Below are 26,754 nucleotides of genomic sequence, written 5' to 3'. Positions count from 1 at the left end.
CAAATTTGATTAAAACAATAAAATTTACTAAGGTGATGATTATACAACTCTGCATATATACTCAAAATAACTAAAACAGTATATACAGTATATATACTTTGAGTGAATAGTATAGTGCTAGGGTTTGAGAGGTTGTGTACACCCGCCCCCCCCACCCCACCCAATCACCAACCTCCAGTCACAGGTTGAAACCCTAACACTGAATGCTGTGGAATCAGGAGGTGGGACCTTCAGGAGGTTCCTAAATTATGCCCTTATGAAAGGGAACAGTGCTAAACAGACTCCACAGAGCTCCCCCGCCGCCATGTGAAGATACAATGGGAAGGCCATGATGAACTAAAGAGGGTCTTCACCAACTACGCTAGCACCCTGATCTCACATTTCTGGCTTCCAAAATTGTGAAAAATAAATTCTGTTTTTACAAGGTACCTAGTCTATGGTACAGCTATCATGGACTGACTGGACTGAGATATATGGTGTATGATAAAGCTATTAGAGAAAGACATAGTCTCCACAGTCTCTCTAAAATGGGTTTGGTAAGCACTTTAAGGTTTCTATTCAGTCACATTCTTAAGTAACTTTGGCTTAAATATTCCAATTCAAAGCATTTTTTTGTACATTCCACATATATTTACCTAACTTGTAGCCCAGAAATAAAAATAACTATTACAAAGGATAAATGAAGTATAAAAATGGTTCAAAATTAAAATAAATTAGAAAATTGTTATTGCAAATAATGGATTCTAAACTGCCTCATACTATCAAAATTTTTATATTTAAAATTACTTAAGAGCAGACAGTCAATTTTCTAATACTAAGAGACATACTTTGACATGTATTACACTTTTAGCATTTAAGTTTTACTATTAATAACAAGTTACTTTCTTCCCAAAAGGCAAACTAACTATAATGTATGAACATATTTTCATCTCTCATGAGTCTTTAAAGACGCTGGAAAATATTTAAAAAGATATACTATGAAGACAAGTATTAAAATTCATCAGGTCTCCTAACATATTTCTTACAAACTTACCATTTGTACACTTTTTTCTAACTCCTGGGGAATTGCAAATGTAGATGAAGGAGCCTGAGTAAGAGGCCATGCTCCAGCCTGGAAGGAAAAAAGTAAAAAAAAAAAATCTGACTTTAAATATTTATAAAATAATTTAAACAACTAAAGCATGTTTTTTTCTTTCCTCAAAATGTTGATAAAATCCATCAACATTAATACTATCACTGCACGTTATCATTCAAAATCAATAAAACATGTGACTTTAGAAGCCACAATCCACGGAGTGAAAGTCAGGCATCCATTTATTAACTCTATCTGTATCATAAATTTTGAAATGATTAGCAAGTGCCCACAATAAAACATATATCCATACCTGTAGAACATATATCTGAAAACTAATTCCCAAATCTATTACTGTGTCTTGATTTTTGATAAAATTATTGAATTTATTGTTGAGATCAGCACTGACACTCATATCTGTATACATCCGATGTAGTTTGCTGGTAAACTCATAACCACAGGCTTGCTGTAAAATAAAATTTAAAAAATACATGATTTAAAAAGAAAAATAATAAACCATATTGACTAGTAAGGACATGTTGCCACCACTAGGTTAGTGGCCAAAGGTTCTGCTTGTATACTTACATTAAAGGTCTCTATTCCTCAAAGCAGCTATTCAAAATGTTTCAAAAATTCCTTTCTTTTAAATGTACATTAAATAAATGAATAAATGAATAAAAACCATTTTATGAAACAAGTTTCCTTTTAAAGTAGAAACTTAACAATAAATACATGGATCTTATGTGAAAAATACAAGATGCTCTATCACTGCATGTATGATACCTTGTAACTTACAGATAGTATCAAATATGTATGAAAGATAAGTGAGAATATTTGACCTAAGAGTAAGAAAAGGAGTGTACTTAGGCATATTTTTAATACCATTTACCCAAGAATGAAGAAATCTATTCAAAACTCTGTTATTACTAGGTCAGAAAATTTGGATTTTAATCTCAGGACACAAAAAATCTTATGGTAATATTATTTCAAAAACATTGTAAGATATTTTGGAGCACATTTTAAAAAAACTACACATTTTATTTAATAAAGAAAAATTTCAATTATTTTCTTAGGATAAATGTGGATCAGCTACTATTTAACTCATCCGTGTGTAAACTAAACAATGTAAAAATAAATAAAAATTCAATGGCACTACAAAATTTGTACTTAAAAGTATATTTTAAGTATATTTAATTGCAAAGTTAACATAGCTTATCATGTGAATGATTCTCTACCAATGTAGAGATTTTATCCTATTAATATTGTATTTACATATCCCACCACATGAATATATATTTAACAAGTCATCAATGCAATTGTTTCCTGTTATTACATATAAGGCAGCAAAGAACATCATTATGTGCTAGTGGAATAATTTCTACATTATCAGATCAAAGCCTTACATTACCTTTAATTTATTGATCATAGCTTCTTCAGAATCCATAGACATTGACAACCCATGAATTAAACGTTTTGCCAGCATTCTTGCGTAGAACTATATTAAAAAATATTTTTAAAGATTACTTCCGTTTTGGTGATTTAAAGTTCAGAAATAAAATCAAAGTTAACTAAAATATAAATAAAATTGCTCTATTTACAACTTACCTTTTGAAAAACATCCTTATCATCAATATATTTGAAAACAGTAATGAAGCTCGTCAGTTTGTCTTCTACTTCATTTTCAGTCATCCCTTTTGCTGATTTCTTTAGCAAGTTGTCACAGTACTTCGCAAGCTCAAATAGAAATTGATAGTAAATTTTACAAAGGGACCTTTTGTACATAGCGTATCACAAACGAGGCAAAGCAGCAACAATATAAAATAAGATCAACGGATAGGGTCTTTGCCATTCTAAAACTTAGTTCTAACAATCATGCACTAAAGAACTTAAAATACAAGTCACAAGATAAAATTTAAAAATTTATCAAAAATTATCAAATTTCCTTTAGATTTCAGATGACATCTTTACAGAAATAATACAAATGATTTCAAAGCAAACATACTTAAAATACAAACTCAGTAAAATGGAATATTTTCTCCTTCAGTTATTTAAAAAGCCTACTGCATTCCTTAGATATGTGCCAAAATGTATACAATGTAGGTAGTTGTTTTTATTCTTAATAAATGCTATAAAAACAAACTAATTTGATATTCTATTTTCATTTTTTACTACTTATTTTTCATAAGATTACTTTTAAACAGCCATTTAACTTACCAATTCAGGTGCTTTACAAATAGATTTAGGCTCTCTGTAATTTACAACTGATGTAAGGGCCTAAAGAGAAAACAGTAATTAGCCACCAGTATCAGGGTAAAAGTACATCTGGGTCAATATATGCTACAATCCCTGTCAAAAATTACTACCCCACACAAAACACAGCATTTTTGTGGTAGTTTGTTAATATTGTTTTCATATCTAACACTATATAAACTCCTCTGACAGTATTCTTGATAATTACATATTATTTATCTTACTCCTCCTGAAATATACTCTTTATATCTTACTACTGATTTTTGATATATAAAACGAAACTACATTTTTAAATCTCAAAACACGCAAGCAAATTTCCTTTAAATATATACCAAAATTAAAATCTGTAGGCTATATTCATTTTTGTTTCAAATATAGTGACCTAAATATTATATTCAAAGGAAAAATCAGTACTAAGAATATTAACATTTACATGTATTTCAGAAGATGCTGAATAACAATTTCCTTATATACAATAGGATATTCATAGGAAATTCAAAACCCATATTATTTAAGTATCTAAACAGTTGCTAATTTAAGTTTTCACACTTTAAATTAAAGTTAATCTTGATGTCTAGATAAGAAATCACATAATTAGAAACCCCATTCTGAAAAATGCCTAAAGAATGATGATTAAATAGAAATATAGAGAAATATCTTATGTATTAAAAAGTTACCTTATCTAATGCACTCATAAAGTGCTGATCACCATTCAAAACAGTGTTGATAAGTTGAACAAATTTACCATGTACTTCCAAAACTGACTCAACAAATAGTGTTGGCATCTAAAAATAAGAATTACAAAGTACAAAATCACATTTTAAGTAGTTCAAGGGTAAAATCAGACTTACTAAGGAGTTGTTTAATTAAGAGAAAGCTTTTCCCAAGTAAATTAATATTACACACACTCTCTCTTAGCTAAGATGGTCTTAAAAACTCTAAAAATTTGATGCTGAAATTCAGGTATCATTCAAAACCAGAAATGCAGGACTATAGTTCTGCCAAAAGAACCAACTAAAAACTTTCTCTCTGGTGTTAAGTTACAAGTTACAATCTCTCTTTTTTAATTTATTTACTTAATTTTAAGACTTAAGTAAGTCAGCTAAAATTGTTTGAGTCTATTAAAAAAAGAAAACACGTATTTCAATTTGCTGATTCCCTGACATCAGACTCTGAGCTAATGTGTCTGAATATTCTGAATCTGTAAAAGTAATAAATATAAACTATTTACTAATAAATAGTAATAATTACTATTTACTAATAAAAAGTAATAAATATAAACTAATCAATACACCTAAATAATATAAACTATTTTACAAAAATTGAAAACTTATTCCTTACTGGGACAAAACATATAATCTAAGATTTGCCAAAGACAAATCTATAATTAAGGTGAATCAGCATTAATAAATTCTCCTGAACAAATGTCTATACATAGATTACAGCATTATAAAGAGCAAACAGTTCTACTTAGAAAAGTGAATTATTTCATGTCATTTCTGTCTTACTATAAACTATCACTAGTCATAACAAGAAAACTATCTGAAAAAATTTGAAGATTTAGGAACAAACTTTGACAGGAAAAATATCGTGTTATAAATAATCATTTGACAGCTTATTTTAGCTTATTTCAGTTAGTAAAATATTTTCAAGTTTTCAAATTTCACCCATGTTGTAGTGCATATAAGGACTTCAGTTCTTTTCATGTCTGAATAGCATTCCATTGAACAAATATACAACAATTCATTGATCCACTCATCTGCTGATGGACATTTGTATTGATTTCACACTTAGGCTGTAGTGAGTAACACTTTTGTAAACATTGGTGTATGAATGTCTGAATTCCTGTTTTCAATTATTTTGGGATAGAATCACAGCATTTGTATCATTAAAATAGCAAGTTTTATGTTTGCATGTATTTTAATACAATAAAATAATAGTTTAAAAAAATAATCATATGACTAGAAGGCAATTCTTGAGAAAGATGAGTATTAGAGACATGAGGTCAGTGTTAGATTTTTGGGTGGCAATCATACATATAGGCAAGATGGTTTTAACTGAAATTTGCTTCCGGACTACCAAAATCAGAGTGTATATATAAAAAAAGCAAATTTTAAGATGTCTACATATTACCATTAATTAATACCTTTACCACAACAATTAAGTATTAGTGGAGCTACATAGGAACACAATTATTTGAAAAACATTTTTCTGTGAAACTAACATTTACTAGATGAACTTATCAATGTGACTAAAAAGAAAGGGCTGTGTCTTTTACTTACTTACTAATAATTTGATGAGCCCAACAAAAAGTTTAAAACATTTTTAAAAAGATATTTCCATTTGTTGGCATGTTAGGACCTTAATCTGCTAAATCAGTAAATAAAAGAAAACTCAATGTTAAAGTGATTAAGAAAAATATTCCCAATTCCTTATACAACTTACATTTTCCTGAGTAAGATTACTGGTTGCTCTAAGGCCCTCATCATGGATGTGATTTTGCAGCTCCTGAATCATATGAGGTAAACCAGTGGACACAGCACGAAGTAAGACATACATATTTGCCATGTCTGAGGGGAGAAAAGAAATCTGATCATCAAAGTTCAATACAGTTCAGGGCCTCCCCTGGTGGCGCAGTGGTTGAGCGCTGGGTTGCGAGGCTGCCCACAGCCTCTGTAGCGCTAGCTCGATCCCCAGCCACCGGCGAGGGTCCCACCCAAAAAAAAAAAAAAAAAAGTTCAAAATAGTTCAAAAAACATTTTAATATGTTTCAAAATTACAAGAGTATGCAGAGAAACTCTCCCACACTTATCTCCCAACTACCCAATCCTCCTCATTATGGGAAAGCAACATTATCATTATTTATTTTCAAAGATATTTCATGCATATTCAAACAAATACAAATATTCTGCGCTCTGTTCCGTTTATGTAAATAGTATAGCATATTGTATGTATTATTTAAAACTGCAGAACACAACATTTTAACTTATATTTCTGTATCAGCACATAGAGCATTTCCTCATATTTTATATCTATATATCACTCCAACTATATTGTTACAGTACAATTTCTGAATAATTGATGGAAATCTGGCTGTTTCCAATTTCTTGATGTTACAATTAATAACCATGCATATAGGCAAGAATATCTGTAGTATAAATCCCTAGAAGTGGGATCACTGTGTCAAAAACTTATATTTTATAGACAGAGCCTTTCAAATGGTATTCTCAATCCCTGCTAATAACATGTAAGCAAGCATTTTGATCTTTGCCACTGATACATGAAAATGATGTTTCAGTGAAATGGTTTTTATTTTAAGCTTTCTATTTCTTGGCAAATTTACATTTTGGATATAAATATTTTTCAGTCATTGCAAATATATTACCCTATGACTATGTTTTGATGGTACAATGGTCTTATTATTAAATAATCCAAAGTTTTTATTTTTATTTCTATTTGACAAATCTTCCTTTTATGGTTGCTAGTTTTTATATTTTATTTAAAACGCCTTTCTCTATCTCAGGGTCAGGAAGTTATTCTATACTATCTCTAGAAATGTTAAATGCTTTTTAGGTTGATCAAGTCTACAAGAAACTGAATGATTTTCTTATTGGTATCTGAGGTACAAATCAAATTCAAATTTTTTCCCCCAATGCATATCCAAGGGACTTAGCACTGTGTGTTGAAAAGACTATCTTTCATCCATTGTTCTATAGTGCCATCTTGGTCTTAAATCATGTATCTATGTATGTATGGGTTATTTCTAGGCTATTTTATCCTATTATTCTATTTGTCTATCTTTGCATCAAGGCCTCATTGTACTTATTATTGTGGTTTGATAAGTGATGCTATCCTTCAGTCTTCCCATCCTGTTCTTCAAAATTGTCTTGACTTTTCTTATTTTAATAGTACAATTTTCAGAAGGAAAAAAATCCTAGCATTTTGAGTATACTGCCTTGGATCTGCAAGTCAATGGTGCTTTCAACACTGTTTTCTGTGTAGTCTGGAACATATCTTCTAATGATTATTCTCTACTATTTGAACAATCTTACCACTATTTTCTCTTTTTCTAAAATATTCTACTTTCTATTTTCTCTGTATATTACACCATCTCATTGTATTCTTATATTTCTCCCAATTTGAATGATATTGAACATTTCCATATATTTTCATTTTCTTTTTCTTTGCTTTTCCCCTGCTTTTTATTTTTAAAGATTTATTTATTTATGCATATAAGAGCTGGGGTACAGGCCAGAGATGCGGGGTGTGAGAGGATTCACCAGAGACAGAGTGGGGAACAGAACAGGCAGACTGACTGAAATACACTGCTGAGGGGAGCAGCAGGCAAGACAGGAGAGGTCTGCTGTGCCATGTGGGTTTCTCCCTGTCTGGCAGGGGATTAAACTCGTGCTGCAGAGGCTATGGATTGCTTCATAGTGCTGTGCTAAACCCCTTGCGCCACCAGGGAGGCCCTCCCCTGCTTTTTATTAGCACCTAAATGTATTTTTAAAAAATTAGGGGCCTCCATCTATGACAAGCCAACAGCCAGTATCATTCTCAATGGTGAAAAGCTGAAAGCAATTCCATTAAGATCTGGAACAAGACAAGGATGTCCACTCTCACCACTGCTTTTCAATATAATACTGGAAGTCCTAGCCAGAGCAATAAGACAAGAGAAAGACATCCAAGGAATCCAAATAGGAAAAGAAGAAGTCAAACTATCACTATTTGCAGATGATATGATAATATACGTAGAGAACCCCAAAAACTCCACGGAAAAACTAATTCAACTAATCAATCAGTTCAGTAAAGTGGCAGGATACAAAATCAACATGCAAAAGTCAGTAGCCTTCCTATACACAAACAATAAATCTGAAGAAGAAGAAATCAAAAAAACCATCCCTTTTATTATGGAAACAAAAAAAATCAAATATTTGGGAATAAATCTAACAAAAGAGGTAAAGGACCTATACAAAGAAAACTATAAAACACTGTTAAAAGAAATAGAAGAAGACACAAAGAAATGGAAAGACATCCCCTGCTCATGGATTGGAAGAATAAACATTATTAAAATGGCCATCCTACCAAAAGCAATATACAGATTCAATGCTATTCCAATCAAAATTTCAATGTCATTCTTCAAAGAAATAGAACAATTATTGATGAAATTCATATGGAATCACAAAAAACCCTGAATTGCCAAAGCTCTCCTGAAAAAAAAAAGAAGGGAATGGAGGCATCACACTCCTAGACTTCAAACTCTACTACAAAGCCATAATCATCAAAACTGCATGGTATTGGAACAAGAACAGACATACAGACCAATGGAATCGAATAGAAAATCCAGAAATAAACCCACAGATTTATGGTCAACTAATCTTTGACAAAGGAGCAAAGACTATGCATTGGAGCAAAGAAAGTTTGTTCAATAAATGGTGCTGGGAAAACTGGGTCGCTACATGCAAAAGAATGAAGCTTGACCACTACCTCACACCATACACAAAAATCAACTCAAAATGGATTAAAGAACTAGACATAAGACCTGAAACCATAAAATATATAGAAGGAAATATAGGCGAAACACTACGTAATTTGCACATCAAAGACATCTTTACAGACACATCACCCAAAGCAGTGATAGTGAAGGCAAAGATAAACAGCTGGGACTACATCAAATTAAAGAGCTTCTGCACAGCAAAAGAGACAATAACAAAAACAAAGAGAAACCCCACCAACTGGGAGAACATTTTTGCACCCAACACTAATGATAAAGGACTGATCACAAAAATCTGCAAAGAGCTGGTGAGACTCAACAACAACAAAGAAAATAATCCAGTCAAAAAATGGGCAGAAGAGCTAAAAAGAAACTTCTCTGAAGAGGAAATGCAAATGGCCAACAGGCATATGAAAAAATGTTCAACATCACTTGTAATCAGGGAAATGCAAATCAAAACTACCATGAGATACCATCTTACAGCAGTGAGAATGGCACATATTAAAAAAACTAGCAACAACAAATGTTGGCGAGGGTGTGGAGAAAAAGGAACTCTTCTGCACTGTTGGTGGGAGTGCAAACTGATCCAACCACTATGGAGAGCTGTGTGGAGATTTCTGGACCTACTAAACATAGAGCTTCCATATGATCCAGCAATTCCACTCCTAGGTATCTACCCAAAGGACACAGAAACATCAATTCCAAGGAACACCTGCACCCCTATGTTTATAGCAGCACTGTTTACAATAGCTAAGCTTTGGAAACAACCCAAATGCCCAAAAATAGATGACTGGATCAAGAAGATGTGGTACATATACACCGTGGAATATTACTCAGCATTCAAAAAAGATAAGCACATGCAATTTGCAGAAACATGGATGGCGCTGGAAGGGATCATGCTCAGCAAAATAAGCCAGAAAGAAAAAGAAAAATACCGGATGGTCTCACTCATAGCAGGAATCTAGAAAACTTAAATAAGGGACCAGGAAAATGAATAACTATAAGAAAGTGAAAATCAGAATCAACAAAAAACTATGAAACACAGACACTTTTGGGAGGGTGGGGGGGGGGAGGGGAGGGATTGGAATCAGAAAGGGGGGTTGCAATTGTATGGGGAATATAAAAATAAAATTTATCATTTAAAAAAATAAATAAATAAATAAAAAGAAAAAAAAATTAGGGGCCTCCTTGGTGGCACAAGAGGTTGAGCTCAGTGCTGTGAAGCTGTCCGCAGCCTCTGCAGTGCTGGTTCGATCCCTGCCGGCCTCGGGGCAACCCACAGGACAAGCAGACCTCTCCTGTCTCGCCCCCTGCTCCCCTCAGCAGTGTATTTCGTCAGCCTGCCTGTTCTGTTCCCCACTTTATCTCTGGTGAATCCTCTTACCCTCCCATGCATCTGGCCTGTACCCCAGCTCTTGTATAAATAAAAAATATCTTTAAAAAAAAATTAGCCCTTAATATATATAAAAATATCTGCAAACACATTTTCCCAGTTTTTCTTTTGACTTGAAAACTTTGAAAATATCCTTTCCAAATCTTTTAAAATAGATTAGTAATATTTTGTAAGACGGCATATCAAATATTTTAGAGCCTATTACTAAAATATGCTTGAAATCAAAAGAAGCTGGAAGATTTCTACTCACTTTATGTCTGATATCACTTACCATTTTTTTTCTCTTGTCGGATGATATTATGACATTCTGCATGTAAGAACTGTAAGTGGTCTGCTACCATTCGTTGCTGACATTCATGAATCACTTTAGTGTATGAACTTGGATGTAAATATTTTCGACATCGAATTTCTTCATCTTTTAATCTACCTAGAACCTTTGGAAATATATTTTACAGTCATGAGCTATTATGAGAAAAAGCTATAGTATTAGTGAATAATTCAGCTAGCATAATTTTAATGGCTCAGTTAAGCATGGCCAGGTAACCAATAAGGATTACATAATCAATTTAAAACCCACATTCCATAATCATTTCAAAATTTTAAAGTATTATATATCATTTATATTTTGCCAAGTCTTATGGACAAGAACTAAAGTGAAGTGGATTGCACTGAGTCTTCATTCATTGACCCCATCATTCTATCATATAGACTGCCTAATATGCAACAGGAACAGCAGGTAATGATTTCTAAAAACTAGAACAGGTGGTCACTTTATGAATATTTATGTGTTATAGAATAAAAAATAATTTACAGAAACTGGATCAAGTAGATTAATATAATTACATAGGGTTTCCTTCTTATAAAATGTAAATGTAAACAGTTTGAATGTAAATGTAAATGTAAATGCATTCATGTTGCTGCAAATGGCTAATTTCTCCCTAAAAACAAAACTAAATTATAGTTAACTATCACATTAAAGATTTCATTCAAATTTTTGAAAGTCAAAATGGGCATGTGGTGCATATTGTATACTACTTCACTCAGAGATTAAGCTAGAGAGAAAGAGAGAAGGGAAGGACAGAATAAAAGGAAATCTAGAATATTCTGAGGAATCTGATAAATTGTCTTCAGAATGCTACCTTTGTGCTTTGCCCCCATCATCAATGACAACAATTAAATCACAGAAGACATGAGATGAACATTCTGTAAGCAGGATGTACCTTTTCCTCACTTGGAACTCACATCTACCTTTAGTATTCTATTTGATTCAAGCTAATCAACGGCTATTCAATAATTTGTGGGTAAATATCAATAGCTTACATTTAGAAATGTTTTCATTCCATTAAAGATAACTGAAGACTTTTTGTTTCCTTTAACTCTCTGCCAGGTGGTAGATTAAAATGAAAAAAAAAAAAAAACTTATTTGACTCATAGTCATGTATCAATCAAGATCAACTGTTAAAGCTTATCCTGGATAAAAAGCACTGAGCTACAAATAATAACTGGTTAATAAGAACCAGCCAATAAAAAACAACGGTGAACCTGGCTAATTTCTCCCTAAAAACAAAACTAAATTTGGATTGAAAATCTAGATAGCATCGCACACGCAAATATAAATGTTTATGCTTTAAAAACATTCTGAAATGTGATTCTATGTAACCAGATTTTCTGAACTTCACTGGTCTCAGGGAATTATGAACATTCAAATATTTGAGGAGTATTACTGAGGTTGCCTGGGCATAAGAAGGTGCTGTTAAGAGGGGAAATAATAGGTCATCCCTAGAAGCCTCTCAGATTTCTCTACTTATTTTCTTATATCTTTGTTAATTTTTGGATGGTATTTGATTTATATCCTCAGTTGTAGTTTTGGTGGTTCTCCCATCACTATAGCATTCGTGATCCATCACTACAGTCTCTTGTGCTCTTCCTTCCCCTGTTTTGATTCCTCTCATCCTCCCCTGTTGTTTGCCTCAGATCTATGGTCAACTTGCAAGTTTTGTCTTTTTTCCTGTCCCTTTTTTTTTTGGTTTCTCTACATTCCACATATAAGAGAAACCGTCTGACATTCCTCTTTCTCCTTCTGGCTCACACTAAGAATTACCACTTAGAATAATCCCTCCTAGCTCCATTCATGTTGCTGCAAATGGCATGCTTGACTTTCTTTTTTGATTGCTGAATAGTATTCCATTGTGTATATGTACCACATCTTCTTGATCCACACATCTGTTCTGGGGCACTTAGATTGTTTCCATAATTTAGTGATAGTAAATAACACTGCAGTAAACAGAGCAGTGCAGGTTTCCTTTTGAATTAGTGCTTCTGTGTCCTTTGGGTAGATTCCTAGAATCTACTGAGGGTATATCCATTTTTAGTGTTCTGAAGAACCTCCATACGGATTTCCACAGTAGCTGAATCAATTAGTTATTTATAGCACACTATAAGTGACTTTAATCTGTTTGTGGATTAACTAAATGCAACAGGAATTAAGAGTATAGGTCTGAGAGAAATGACAGGGAGTAAGAAAGGAAAATAATTAAACAAAGATAATGGGTGGGGGTCTGTGGGACATTCAAAAGAAAGATAAGGTTGGAGTGTCTCAATAGAAGGTTTCATATAGCCGCTAATCCTCTTGTACCTGATAGAGAAGGCCAAAACTAGAGGAACGGTCTAAAAAGGGAAGTATGAAAGCTATATTAATTAGTCTGTTAATTAAATGACCTGATGTTATAAACACTATTTTCCAAACAATATCCCATGGTTGTCCTTCCAACAGTTTGAGATATAACTTACATATCATATGACTTACCCACTTTATGGCTTTTGGTATATTACATTATTATTGTTTTTTTAATTATGATTAAATATGCATGATATAAAATTTGCCATTTTAACCATTTAAGTGTTTAATTCAGAGCCTTTAATTAAATTCACAATGTTGTGCAGCTATCTATTTCCAAACATTTTCATCACACCAAATAAAAACTGTGACCATTAAGCAATTGCTCTCCAGTCTTGTCTCCCAGTAATTTCTAATCTATTTTCTATCTATATGGATATGCCTATACTGGATATTTCATATAATTGGAACCACACAAAATGTGTCCTTGAGTGTCTGGCTATTTCTACCTAGCATGTTTTCAGTCTCATTCATGTTATAGCATATATCAGGACTTTAGTCCTTTTTAAGACTGAGTATTATTCCACTTTATGTATATACACTTTGTTTATCTTTTCTACTACTGATAGACATTTGGATTGTTTCCATTGTTGAATATATGTATCACTGATCTGCTGAATGCACTTTTCAGGACTGGATCTAGACTCTTTAACAAGTATCTATGATGCAAAAAGGGCTCAGAGCTAAGCAGCACTGACTTAGTGTAACCTGCACTTAATAGATGGAGAAAATTGTCCTAGGTCTCAGAGCTCATTAGTGACAAAGTAGGAAGAGAATCAAATAACTCACCCAGTCTTCCAGAACTGGGCTTAGTGGAATATACAACTGTGTCAACAAGCACTGATATCTCTTGACCTACATTCTATAAAAGACAAATTATAACTATTCCAATTACAACATTTCATATTTCTTGGCTAAATTAATAAAAAGCATCCCATAACCAGAAGCTTGAAATCCAACAATGTAGATGAAAAAAACTGGATTGAAGTTCTAATATATCTTGTATGATGACTGAATTTATGACTATTCTTTTACTGAGAAAATATACAGGGAATTTAAAATATGGCAATCAATATGTGTTGGTTTAATGATTGGCTAAATTTTCTGTGGAGGTTTTTATCAGTCTTCTAAAATCTTCAACAGATGCCTAGAATTATATTTTTCTTTCCCCCTATCTTCTATTTTAAAGGAAGGAAAATAAAAACCCAAATACCAAATTTCTACACTTATCCTATTCTCTAAACATACCTACTAAACAAAATTTATAGTTTACTATTTTGCAAAGAATATAAATATATATATATATATATTTTAGAGACAAACAAATCAAGCAATCAGTATTTTGCATAAAGCAATAACCATGATGAAAAATGGAACAGTGCTTTTTCTCATGATTAATCAACAGGTAAACATTAGTAACTCAGACTAATGATCAAAGAGAACCTTTTTCCATCAAAGATGTATTAAGAAAACATGTTACACGTTTTCAAGCTTACCTTTTCCATATACTGTGAGCAGTTTGATTCTTGTAATAAATTTGAAGCTTCTTGCTTGTAATACTCTCCCGTTTCAGTTAGAAAAGGAGACTCAAAGATTTCCTGATAAAACTAAACAAATCAATTAAAATCACATTTTTAAAAATTAGAACAAATAATGTAAGAAATTAAAGGTCTGCTTATTTACATATTTAATGGAAGTTTTTTACCTTTAAAGGGAATTTTTTCTTATACTGTTCAACATGAACAAAGGAGTTAATAACCCCATGGATTACTTTCTGGTTTGGGTCTTCTCCACCACGATCACTAAAACAAGGTATAACACAAAATATTCTTGAGAATACAATTAATTAATGGAAGCATACCAAAATATGGCTAGTTAATTGTATTATAAAACATTTATACTGCATATAGAGCATTTAAAGGTCAATGCATATGATGCTAAGAAATAATTTTCATACCACAACTGAAATATTTCCATAAATAAAACATACTGTATGAATATACTAAGTTAATAATTCTTTCATTTTAGAGTACATGAGAGTCCATGCATTCAAGACTATGAAACTGGAGGGTTAAGAATATTTGAATTGCACTTACTATATTCTATTATTAGAGGATTTGGCTTGGGAACTCAGTCTTTGAACCTATTACAAGTATCCCTGCAGTAATTTGATGGTATGCATTTCTCAAAGGTACACTCTATATAACGCATCACTCATTGAACTGACTAAAAGCTGTTGTTCTCTCTTTTAGAGACCTGCCAGAGTCCCCAAGTTGTTTCCCATTCAAGCACAAGCTATTTCTCTATTTAGAAATTTAGTGAGATATGTTTTTAGTATGTTTATATTTCTTTATAGTTGCAAAGGGATCTAAAATCACTTCAAATATTGATAGTTGATTAAGTACCAATTTAGTCAAAGGTAGTATTGTGATGCAAATCTAAAATCAAAATGAGAAATGTAGGTGAACATCAGTTTTTCTATTTACAGAAACAGAAAAATGGAAGGGTAAAATATAGTTTGCCTGAAGCCACAGTAAAATAGCCTGGTCCTAAAATGGGAGTTTCTGACACCAGGATTAATACTCAATCCAAACCATAATACACTCAAAGATTTTATTACCATTTTATTAACAATCTCCTACCTTGCTTCAAAATATTTTTCTTTGAATTAATAATTATTTTACAAAAATAGCAACAGAAAATATATTATTACCATTCCCTAGTAAAAGCCGCTTGCTTTCTATACTAGAATATAAAGATTTTCTACATTTAAGAAAAATAGTGAGGCAATTACCTTTGTAAATTAGTGTCCCTCCCTGCCTCTGCATCCCTCTAATCCTCTTTCATTCTTCCTTTAATTACCTGGATATCCTGGGAAAAGTTTTTTGTACATGAATTAATACGGCTAGAATAATTCTGTCAGTCACAGAATCTTAGATACGTCTACATTTTGACATTAATAAAATCAATGACTACTTCTAGGATCACATAGCTCATTTCCTCTGTTCATCTTCCATTAGTTCCTTCATAAGCTCACATTAAATCTAGTAAAATAATGATGTAACCTATTGAAAAACATCAGTCTTTTAACTCAGGACCAAATGAAACCAGTCAAGATGAGAAATATTGGAATATTTGGAAAATCAAGTAACCTAAAATTCTTTTCATGACCAAATCCTATTGTTTCTGCTCAGTACCAGGAATAATATTCCTTTTAGTCTCAGCAAGCTTGTCATTTGTCTCTCATCCCAAAAAATCCCAGATAAGCTGGAATCAAATAAGGTACTGCCTAGAAAAATCATTGATATTCTTAGTGCTTAATAATTAAACTGTTTTTGCTATAAAAATCATATATGAACTCAGAAAACTCTTAAGCATACCTATTTAATCTGAACAAAAAGGACTATATAAAATCATCACACTGCATTTCTATTATGCTAACATATAATGAAAATAAACTATGAAATGATAGTTTTATAATGTAATATAAAAGTTAGTAATACAAAAGCACTAAGTTGGTCAACTCTAGTCTCATCTTAAAAACACAGGTTCCAAAGGATGAGCCCTGAAGAAAGAATATCAACAATTTTTAGAAATATGGCTTATTACTGATTTGACAAAACTAGTGAAAAAATGCATACAACAATCATAATGAAATCATCATGTTAAAGAATCCACTCAGCTGGGATACGGGGGACTGACAGAAGAGTTAAACATAGCCCTAAAACTAGGATTTTGGAGTCACATGGCATGGGCTTGCATTCTGTCTGGCTGCATTAAATGTCACCTAAGGTAGAAGTTTATTAATCTTTGAGTACTCAAAAAATTTCTTCTCTGTAAAGATGGGATCATAAAATACCTACACCTCATGAGGATGCGGTACTCTAAGGTTAATCCAAGAAAGCAATAGCACACTGCCTGGTTCATGAGTAAATTATGAATAAACATTAGCTAGTATTGTAAGTTCTGAGAGGAGCAAAAAAGAAGCATTTTCAATATTTTAAAGAGGAGAATAGTTTTAAGAGATCAAAACAGTACTAATTGTGATTTTTTTAAATTAAGGTTAAGAACTGAGTAACTAAGCATTTAACTCAGCAGAACAGGTTTGTGATGGTCATTAAAAGTTAAGCTGGAGCTCTCAAAAGTCCTGATATTGATATGGGACAATGGACAAATTAATCTCTTAGTGAAACCTTCACTTACCTCTATGTTTAAAATGAGAACAGGGTGTCAGTAAGCCAAATGCAGCCTCCTATACCCACTCTAAATCTGAGAAACAACAGGACATAGTACTCTATTGTTAACAGAGGCCATTAGACTTGTAGAAATTGAAAAAAAGACAGAAAGAAAACTATTGATAGATAACCTAGAAAAATAAAACTACAAAAAGAATAACAAGGAGAGGCAGGAAAAAAGGAGAGGAAGACAGGCAAGAATTAGCATACACTTAAAGCTGGATGCATATAAGGTTAACAAAACCAGCTACATTATTAGGAAAAGCTGATTTTTGAAGCCAGGTTATAAGCAGCAGCTCTTCTGTCCCCCCATGAAGCAGTAAGTATGGTATCTGAGAGAAGGTGGTATCCCAGAGGGACCCAAATCCTCTCCATCAAGAAGACTGCTGTGGGACTCACTTGAGATTACTCCCAGGCTCCTCTACTACCATCTCATATAGTGGGAAACCAAGGAAATGTTTCCCTCAGATTAGCAAGATTTGAAATTATGAAGTATTGGTGAGTAACAGAGAAACAGGTATTGTATTCTACTTATGGAAGTACAGATACTAAGGCAAATTGGCAAAATTCTAAAAGCATGTAGTCTATGACTTCAAATGCGTATGATTTAAAGCACATATAGAAAAATTGGAAACCCAATACATGGCACCAAGAAAAGAGTTTAATAAAATGAGGTAAAACTGCATGAAATATTGTTTAGCAGTTAAAAAAGAATAAGGTAGAGCTGATGTACAAGCATAGAAAAATTACCAAAATATATAATTGAATAAAAGTTATTAAGTATAATCATTTGATTTTTAAGCTAGAAAAAAAAATCAAATACTTAAAAAAGAAAACGACAATATTCTGCATTTTATTTATCTTTGTAAACATGTATAAAAATTCATAGGTAAAGGTTCAGAAAGACAGTTAACCAAATGATAACAGGAATTAGCTCCGTGGAGAAGGAGACTAAGGAAAGAATCTAGAATATGGAAAGCCTTTTAAAGATGCATTTATATATCATTTGTTTATTTAAAATTAAGTATTTCATTGAGTAATTGATTACCATATATGGGAAGAAAATGTACAACGTAAGTCTGGAACAACCTTATATAGTAGACAGTAAGAAAATTATCAAAGATGACTAGGATTATATCAAAAATCTTTGCACCAACTAACCAAAGAGAGGAAATTTAAACTTTAATAAATTAAAACAATGAGTAGAAATGAATTAAATATATTTAAGTCTGTAAGTTCATCATGATATATTGAGGCGGGGAAAGCTAAGTGGTTACTTTCTGAGTATAACAAACAACTCATTAACCTGACAGGTGGGTAAAGAAAATGCAGAAAACAAACAGTATTCTGCCTTTCCTACATGAACTTTATCACTGAGAAACCAAACAGTAGATATGGGGAAGCATGTCTTTATAAAATTATTCCATGTAAAAACTCAAAATAAAATGACAGAATTAAAGTGGTAACACTTTACAAATCTCAATAAAGGAAAAGATGTTGCTATTTTGTATCAATGGGTGCTTAAATTTTTAAAAAAGCAAAAAAAAAAATCATATATTTTGAAAGAGCTTTCCTAGAGGAAGCAACCTGAGTCTCAGTAAGCCAGTGGACTGTCAATTTGCAGGAAATACAGAGGACAAAGAAACATATTTAAATGAACCTCATGAATGCAATCAACCAAATGCAGATTATGGAAAAAAAACCCTAAAGATCAAATAGCCAGGATTCATCAACAAATAAATTACAAGGGAGAAAAGAGGACAGAAGGCAAATCCAGTCGATTAAAACATTTCAAATATAAACTCTTTAAGATAAACAACATAGAGTAATAGATAATATAGTCTATGAATACACACACACACACACACACACACACACACACACACACACACGAGTAAAACCATAAAGGATGAGAAAGAAGGACCACCTTAAAAGTCAGGACAGAGGTACAGGTTACTTTTGGAGAAAAGGAGGGAATGGGACATGCAAGGGTTTCAAGATGGATGGCATGATTCTACTTCTGTTTTGTGTGCATATGAATACCAAATATTTTTATATGAGAAGGTTCCAAAGTTCACATCATCTTCCTAAATATAAAGATTCCTCCCGAAAAGATGAAAGTCAATGTACTTATACATTAAGATACAACCAAATTATTGTCTGTAATTACTTATGAGGAGAGAAAAGGAAATCTTAGGTAAAATGAAGAAAACAATGATATTCACATTTTATGGGCCATATAAACATTTTATGAATATTTTTAAATAATCATAGTCTCACAGGAAGTAGCAAAAAAATATAAAGCAGTGCTGTGTACTATACACCTAGTTTTTTTCAATGGTAACATCTTTCATAATTATTACAATACTGAAGTCTGGAAGTAGATATTGGTATAATTTATGGACTTAACTAATATTTCACTGTTTTTAGAGACACTCTTTTGTGTACGAGGAATTCCTTGGAATTTTATCACAAATCTAGTTTTCAGGGCACCAACAACATATTCAAGATCTAAAACTATTTTATCACACAAAGGAATTCCCTCATGCTACCACTAATATTTTCTAGCCTTTAATATATTTAAAAGCATTCTTAATACTTATATAATAAAGAAATCCAAAAGATTATGAATTTGCTGATACCTGTCTTGTGACCGAGTATGTGGTCTATACTAGAGAATGTCCCATGTACACTTGAGGAAAATGTGTATTCATCTTTTGGGGGCTGCAGTATCCTAAAAATGTCTATCAACTTTCTTATAGGTAGTCTAATTCTTTTTAAGGCTAATGTGCCCTTATTACTTTTCTGTCTCATCGCTCTGTCCATTGGTGAAACAGGGGTGTTGAAATCCCCTGCCAATGTCTGTATTCAGATTTGATAGGAAATGCCTTATATATTTTGGTGCTCCTTTATTTCATGAGTATATACTAATTAGTATTATGTTTTCCTGATGTACTGGTCCCGTAATCATTATACAATGTCTATCTGTGTCTCCTATTACCTTTTATAGCTGGAAATTCATTTGGTCTGACAATGGTATGGTCATAGCTGCCTTCCTTTGAGACCCATTTATTTGCAAGATTCTTTTCCAACCCATTATTATGATCTTATGTGTATCTTTGGAGCTCAGGTTTGTTTGCTGAAGAGAACAGAAAGTTGGATTCTGTTTCCTACTTCAACTACAAACTCTGTGCCTTAAAATTGGTGAGTTTAGTCCATTTACAGTTAGTTAGTATTGATATGTGAAAGTCTGTTGCTGCCTTCTTGTCCTTAATTCTGTGGTTCTATGTATCAATATTTCGTCGTTCAGTTCTTTGTGTATGTTCCTCTGTTCCATTTCTGGGGCACAGAGGATTGGGGTGCTTATATTCTATTGTTTTTCCTCATACAACAGGGTAATTCTTCAAGTGTTTCTTCATTTGTTTTCTTTAATTCAGATCTCTCTTTTCTTCGTCCTGGATTCTTCATACATTATCATCTTCAAGGTCACTGAATCATTCTTCCATTTGGTTTATTCAATGTCCACAGCTTTCTCCAGAATTTTGTATCTTCTCTATTGATCTTTTCACATCCTGCATTTCCATCACTTTCTTATCTAAAGCCTCAATTTCAATATTCTGTTTGCTAATTTTGTTTCTCAGGAAATTCTTTTGTTTTTGTAAGTGTTCTCATATAACCGTGGGAGCTTTTCTGTGTGCTCTGTTTTCTTCCATTTCTTTATGATCGCAATTTTGGACACTATGTATGGTACAGAGAACAAATCTTCCATGTGTTATGATTGGGTTCTGGAGATTTATTATCTCTCTGTGCTGTATTATTCCCTTGACAACTGAGGTTGCTGTTTGTTGTGTTTTATCATTGCTTTTGGGGCCAGTGCTGATGTAAATGGGTCTTCTGATGGGCAGAGGTAGGCCCTTCACCCATGTCAGGAGCTTACTGGGGCCATCTCTGGAGTCAGTAAGCTCATTTAATTCTTTTTTAACAAATATTCACACTTAGGAAAAATTTACTAGTATGTTTACAAGAGACAATTCATAAAAGTATGACTAGAAAATTACAACAATATATTTTCATTATACTTTTAATATAAGACAGCTGAATTGCCAGTAAAGGAAAATATTAATTATTTCTTACCAAGAGATACTATATTAAAACCTACAAATCTTTTTTTTATAATAAATTTTATTTTTATATTCCCCATACAATTGCAACCCCCTTATTTTGACCCCAATCCCTCCCCTCCCGCCCCCTACCCCCCAGAGACACTCTATAATCTGGTTCATAGTTTTTTGTTGATTTTGATTTTCACTTTCTTATAGTTATTCATTTTCCTGGTCCCTTATTTAAGTCCTCTAGATTCCTGCTATGAGTGAGACCATCCGGTATTTTTATTTTTCTTTCTGGCTTATTTCGCTGAGCATGATCCCTTCCAGCACCATCCATGTTGCTGCAAATTGCATGTGTCTATCCTTTTTGAATGCTGAGTAATATTCCATAGTATATATGTACCACATATTCTTATCAAGTCATCTATTTTTTGGGCATTTGGGCTGTTTCCAAAGCTTAGCTATTGTAAATAGTGCTGCTATAAACATAGGGGTGCAGGTGCTCTTTGGAATTGATGTAAAACCTACAAATCTTGTTGGGATTGTTCTTTTAGTTAACATAGTCTAGCAGAAAAAAAGAGAAAGGATAAAAACTTGTACACTGTTTTTCTCTGTCTTGCTATCTTTGGAAACAATGCAATTATTAAAAGAGTAAATGACAAATTTGTTTTACAGAAAAATAGCTTATAGTTAAATTTCCTAGTGAAAGTATTCACAGAAAAAAAGTTGTCTAATTTGTGCCACCTCAAAAATAAGAATTGTGCCTCTTCAATGAATGGTATGTAAAGAATGCTATATTTACAAGAACACAAAATTCAATATCTTTTAAGTAAACTAAAAAAAACCTTCAACCTCTTTTGTGTTTTTTTTTTTTAAGATTTATTTTTATTTATACAAGAATCGGGGTACAGGCCAAGTGCACAGGAGGGTGAGAGGATTCACCAGAGACAGAGCGGGGAACAGAACAGGCAGACTGACGAAATACACTGCTGAGGGGAGAAGCGGGTGTGGCAGGAGAGGTCTGTCACACCATGTGGGACCCTCGCTGGCGGCCAGGGATCGAACCGGAGCTACAGAGGCTGTGGACAGCTTCACAGGGCTGCGCTCAACCGCCTGTGCCACTAGGGAGGCCCCTGTGGTTATTTTTTTTAAACCCCTATTTCCTACTAGGAATCCCACAGTAAGAACCATTTGTTGCTTTGGAAAGCAAGTTCAGATGGAGTAACCCATTGTCACAATGAAATTCACTGGTCTAAATAATTTCTATAACCTCAGTTACATTAACCTGAAATTTATTATACATGCGTCTGCGTGACTAACTTTTAGTGTTTTTGAATTTCTATAGCTGAAGTCTAGTAAAAATCTTTCAGGACAAAACTGAGCCAAAGATGTTCTTTTTCTGAACTCCACTGAAAAACTTCCTCTGTCCCAAACCCGATCACACAACAGTTAGGAAAACAGTGAACCACTCTGTGCTATGAGTGGGACACCATTTCTCCCTTAAATTATCTCACAATAATAGGCAAATTACTGATTTAACACAGGGCTCTGAAAAAACTAACTAATTAGAAGAATTTATTTTCTTGAATGTGTTGTTATCCTTGTCAGAATTTAAACTGAGACAATACTGTCAATCAAGTGAGCACTGCTTGGAAGGTTTAAAAGGGTACAGGACAGAAAAACAAGTAACTTCTTTCAAGGACTTGTTCATTTACTAACTATATCAGGTAATAAGTAAAGACCAAAGATCTGACCACCCCCCATAAAAAAAGGTTTATAAAGCAATTTTAAAATACTGATATTAATATATAATGAGGCTCCTTACAGGAAAAAAAAAAGCCTATCTATACTTAAAAGCCATGCAATTTTATATTATTTTAAACTATTTCAAGTACAAATTATAATTTCCTCATGAAATTAAATGACAATACTCACTTTTTGATTTCTCGAAGCAGCATTCGGATAAGGATGTTCTGAAGTGGTTCAACCATCAATTTCCTCCACATATCCAATGCTAGCTGCCAGGAAAAATAAAAATTATCAAAGGTGAATTACTTAATATTTGTTTTTAATATTTAAGAAAATTTTAAATAAAATACCTATCAAATGAATCATTTATAACTAATATTTCAAAATTCAAATGAATACTATGTATAAGGAAAACATTCCTAAAGTAAAATGAGCATCATAATAAACTTGCACAAAGAACAAAATTAAGGCTTAATTATTAATTGAAAATATCACAGAAATAACTGATTGTCATAAAACCTTAATTTATTGATTGTTAAATGCCCTATACCAAAGTGGGGGGAGGCTATAGATATCAATACTATATCAGAAACAAAGTAGCTATGCTTAATAAAAGGTAAAGGGCAATTGGCTGGATTTTTAAACTATAAAACCTCTGATATAAACATAAAAGGGTAAATCAAGTTAACGAGCAATGAAATAAAATAACCTCTGTATTTACTACCCAGTTTAATAAATACAAATTTACCATTACCATTGGCCGAAATGTCCTACTCCTTTACCTCCCCTCCCTCAGTTTATAACTATACTACATATTGTATAAAATCATTCCCTTGTTTATAGTTCTACCAATTGTGAAAATATCCCATATAGTTTTGAAGTTGACCATTTCTGCCTTGATAACAAAATCACACTGTACACTCCTTTATGAATGATTTTAAAAAATTTTACTTTGTTATTGAAATTCATCCAAATTGAAAGATATAGTTGTAGTGCAATTTTATGAGTATGCCATCATTTATATTTCCTTTCTACTGCTAATGATATGTGTTTGTGATTTCAATTTTGTGCAACTAAGTATACCACCACTATTCTCATATATATCTTATGGTGCAAGAAAGCAAGATGCTGAGCTGCAAGGTAAGTTTTATTAAATGAAGCCAAATAAATGAAGCCAAGTAGTTTCCCAATTTACACTTGCGCAAGCAATAAATGAGTTACCATGAGTTAATATCTCTGACAACTAGTACTGCAGGGCTTTAATGAAATTTTGCCAATCTGTTGCATATAAAATGGTATCTCCACAACAATCTCCTGTTGTATATAAAATGGTTTTACATGTTATTTTCATTACTGAGGCTGGGTATCTTTTTATGTTTATTGCACATTTCAGGTTATATTCAGTAAAATGTCCATTTATCTCTTTTGTCCATTATTCTACTGTTTGCGTTGTTCTTAATGAAACATAGGACTTCATATTATGAAATGGGAAACAGGAAATAGGAAACATACAGTGATTAATCCCTTAACAGTTTAACATATCACAGTTTGTGATTTTTGAGTTTCTTTATATCTTAATATATATTTTAATGTACTCAAATTTACCAAACATTTATCATTAATATTTTTTGAATGCTTTTTACGAACTCTTTCCTTAAAGTTGCAGGGATATCTATGCTTCTCTATTTACTGCTTTCCAAAACTTTTCAAGTTTTTCCTTTCACATTTAAGCCTTTAAACTCCTATACATTTTCCCCAAACAGAATGCAGATTACTTTAGTATCAAAACTGATTGCCCTGTTTCCAACTTAACACATCCATACCAGCACAAGTCTGTTTTAGCCTTTCTTTTCCATTTCCCTGGGGTAACTTTATTCTGATCTATTGGTAATTCCATTTCAAATAAATGAAAGCATCTGTCTTCCCACACGGAATAGCCCTTCAACTTTTTTTGTTTTTAATAGCACAAATGGGGTAAAAAAGGTACATAAAAAATGGAATGCATAAGAAAATAGAATATTATAGCTGGGAGAGCAAACTTAAAAGCCTTTGAAAGACAGTTGTTAGGGCCATCAAAATTCAGGATATGCTGTGACCCTAAAAATACCTTTCATAGAGAGATACCCACTCTATGAAAATTTCTGCTCAGGTCCAAAGAAATATATATATAAATATAACTTCATGAGTACAAATTTTTGTATTTTGATCAGTGCCTGGCACATGGAGTCCAACAAACATATGACAGATAAGTGATAATGTTCATTACAATATGTTTGTTAACAACAAAAAACTGCAAACTAAGGGGAAAGTTTAATAATAAACAATAAATTCCTATCACTAGTATAGAATTGTAAGATCTTGCTAAATGTAAACTTGCGTGAAAAGAACTCCTAGATACATTAACTAAAAAAAGTCAAGACATGTTACAAATCTTTTTTCCCCTATAGTTTTATTCTTATAAAATATATAATGTGTCCATATTTTTTCAGAAATCAGTTTCCCCTTTGTTAAAGTTTCTACAAACTATTTTCTTCTACTAATTTATCTACTTGCCTACCTTATAAGAAATTCATACCGGATATATTCTCCTATGTATAATTTATATGGATATCAGAAATTTAGACTGCTTCACCATTTGTAACCCTTTTTGTTTTTAAAATTTATTTATATATGCACACAAGAGCTGGGGTATATGCCGGAGGTGCAGGGAGGGAGGTAGAAGGATTCACCAGAGTGAGTGGGGAGCAGAACAGGCGGACTGACTGAAATACAATGCTGAGGAGAGCAGCAGGCAAGACAGGAGAATTCTGCTGTGCCATGTGAGTTTGCTCCCTGGCAGGGGATCAAACTGTGGCTGCAGTGGCTGTGAACCGTGTCATAGTGCTGAGACTTAATCCCCCGCGCCACTAGGGAGGCCCCATTCATAACCCCTTTTAACAATAATTGCAAGTAATAGTTTTAAACATTTGAACTTCTGTACCCATACTTACTATTCTACAATACAGATTACAGTATATGCATTACATAATTTGCCACATTTACATTTGCACTGTACCTTAAGAATCTAAGTACTTGATCTGCACATTTCATTGCTTTATTTTGAATTTAATCACTTTTCATAGTGAAAATAAATTTGCTATGTCCATAAACTTGTATCTTCTCTCTTTTAGGGTCTTTCTTAAGTCCATGCCCTTTGTACTTTTTACTTACAAGAGTCTCTATATTTTCTAAATATTTTTATGAACTTTTCACATAGCAGAACTATTAATCTGTCACTCAATTCACACATCACTAATTATTAAAACAATAGTCATCACATATTCTGTTCTTAGCTATCAGAAGATTCTTAGGAAATCCTTTGGTATTATATTTATTTAACATTTTGGATGTTCTAAAACTCAAAAGTTTTAAGATAGTTAATTCTGTCCTTAAAAAAGGACAGTGAATCAAATTAACTCAACATATAAAAATATTTTTATATTTGCCAGTCATTTGAAGAATTCCCTACCTCTCCTATTTCCATGAGTGGTTCATTCATATCTACACCACCATAGCCATATTGAAGGTCAGCTTCTGTCAATTTATTTTTTTTAATAAACTGGGTATTGAGATACCTGAAAAACAAATACAACATCACTGTATATACAATGTCAAGAATAATAGGAAAACAAATAATTCGCAACTTCAGAGCAATAACTTCAGGGTTATAAATCAGCTAGAATAGTTTAGTAATGTATCCAAAAGAAATTATGTAATAATTAAAAATGTAATTTTTTTT

The 26,754-nt window shown here is 32.5% G+C and overlaps 1 protein-coding gene across 3 annotated transcripts in view; it reads right to left on the bottom strand.

Annotated features, from left to right (window-relative positions):
- Positions 1–26,754, bottom strand: part of CUL2 (cullin 2) — an 88,942-nt gene that overhangs the window by 20,656 nt on the left and 41,532 nt on the right. For all 3 annotated transcript variants that reach the window (XM_037510459.2, XM_037510458.2, XM_054695002.1), the window contains exons 5-16: positions 26,485–26,590; positions 23,163–23,245; positions 14,592–14,688; positions 14,383–14,493; positions 10,481–10,643; positions 5,768–5,892; positions 4,000–4,107; positions 3,287–3,346; positions 2,678–2,806; positions 2,481–2,567; positions 1,386–1,538; positions 1,034–1,111 (exon numbers count right to left, since the gene is read on the bottom strand). In XM_037510459.2, the coding sequence (XP_037366356.1) occupies positions 1,034–1,111; positions 1,386–1,538; positions 2,481–2,567; positions 2,678–2,806; positions 3,287–3,346; positions 4,000–4,107; positions 5,768–5,892; positions 10,481–10,643; positions 14,383–14,493; positions 14,592–14,688; positions 23,163–23,245; positions 26,485–26,590 (1,300 nt within the window). The remainder of the gene's footprint in view (positions 1–1,033; positions 1,112–1,385; positions 1,539–2,480; positions 2,568–2,677; positions 2,807–3,286; positions 3,347–3,999; positions 4,108–5,767; positions 5,893–10,480; positions 10,644–14,382; positions 14,494–14,591; positions 14,689–23,162; positions 23,246–26,484; positions 26,591–26,754) is intronic.

This window comes from Talpa occidentalis, unplaced genomic scaffold (genome assembly GCF_014898055.3).
Source record: "Talpa occidentalis isolate TD23 unplaced genomic scaffold, MPIMG_talOcc4v2.1 talOcc4.14, whole genome shotgun sequence".
NCBI classification, from domain to species: domain Eukaryota; kingdom Metazoa; phylum Chordata; class Mammalia; order Eulipotyphla; family Talpidae; genus Talpa; species Talpa occidentalis.
This window is presented reverse-complemented; position numbering and strand designations above follow the sequence as displayed.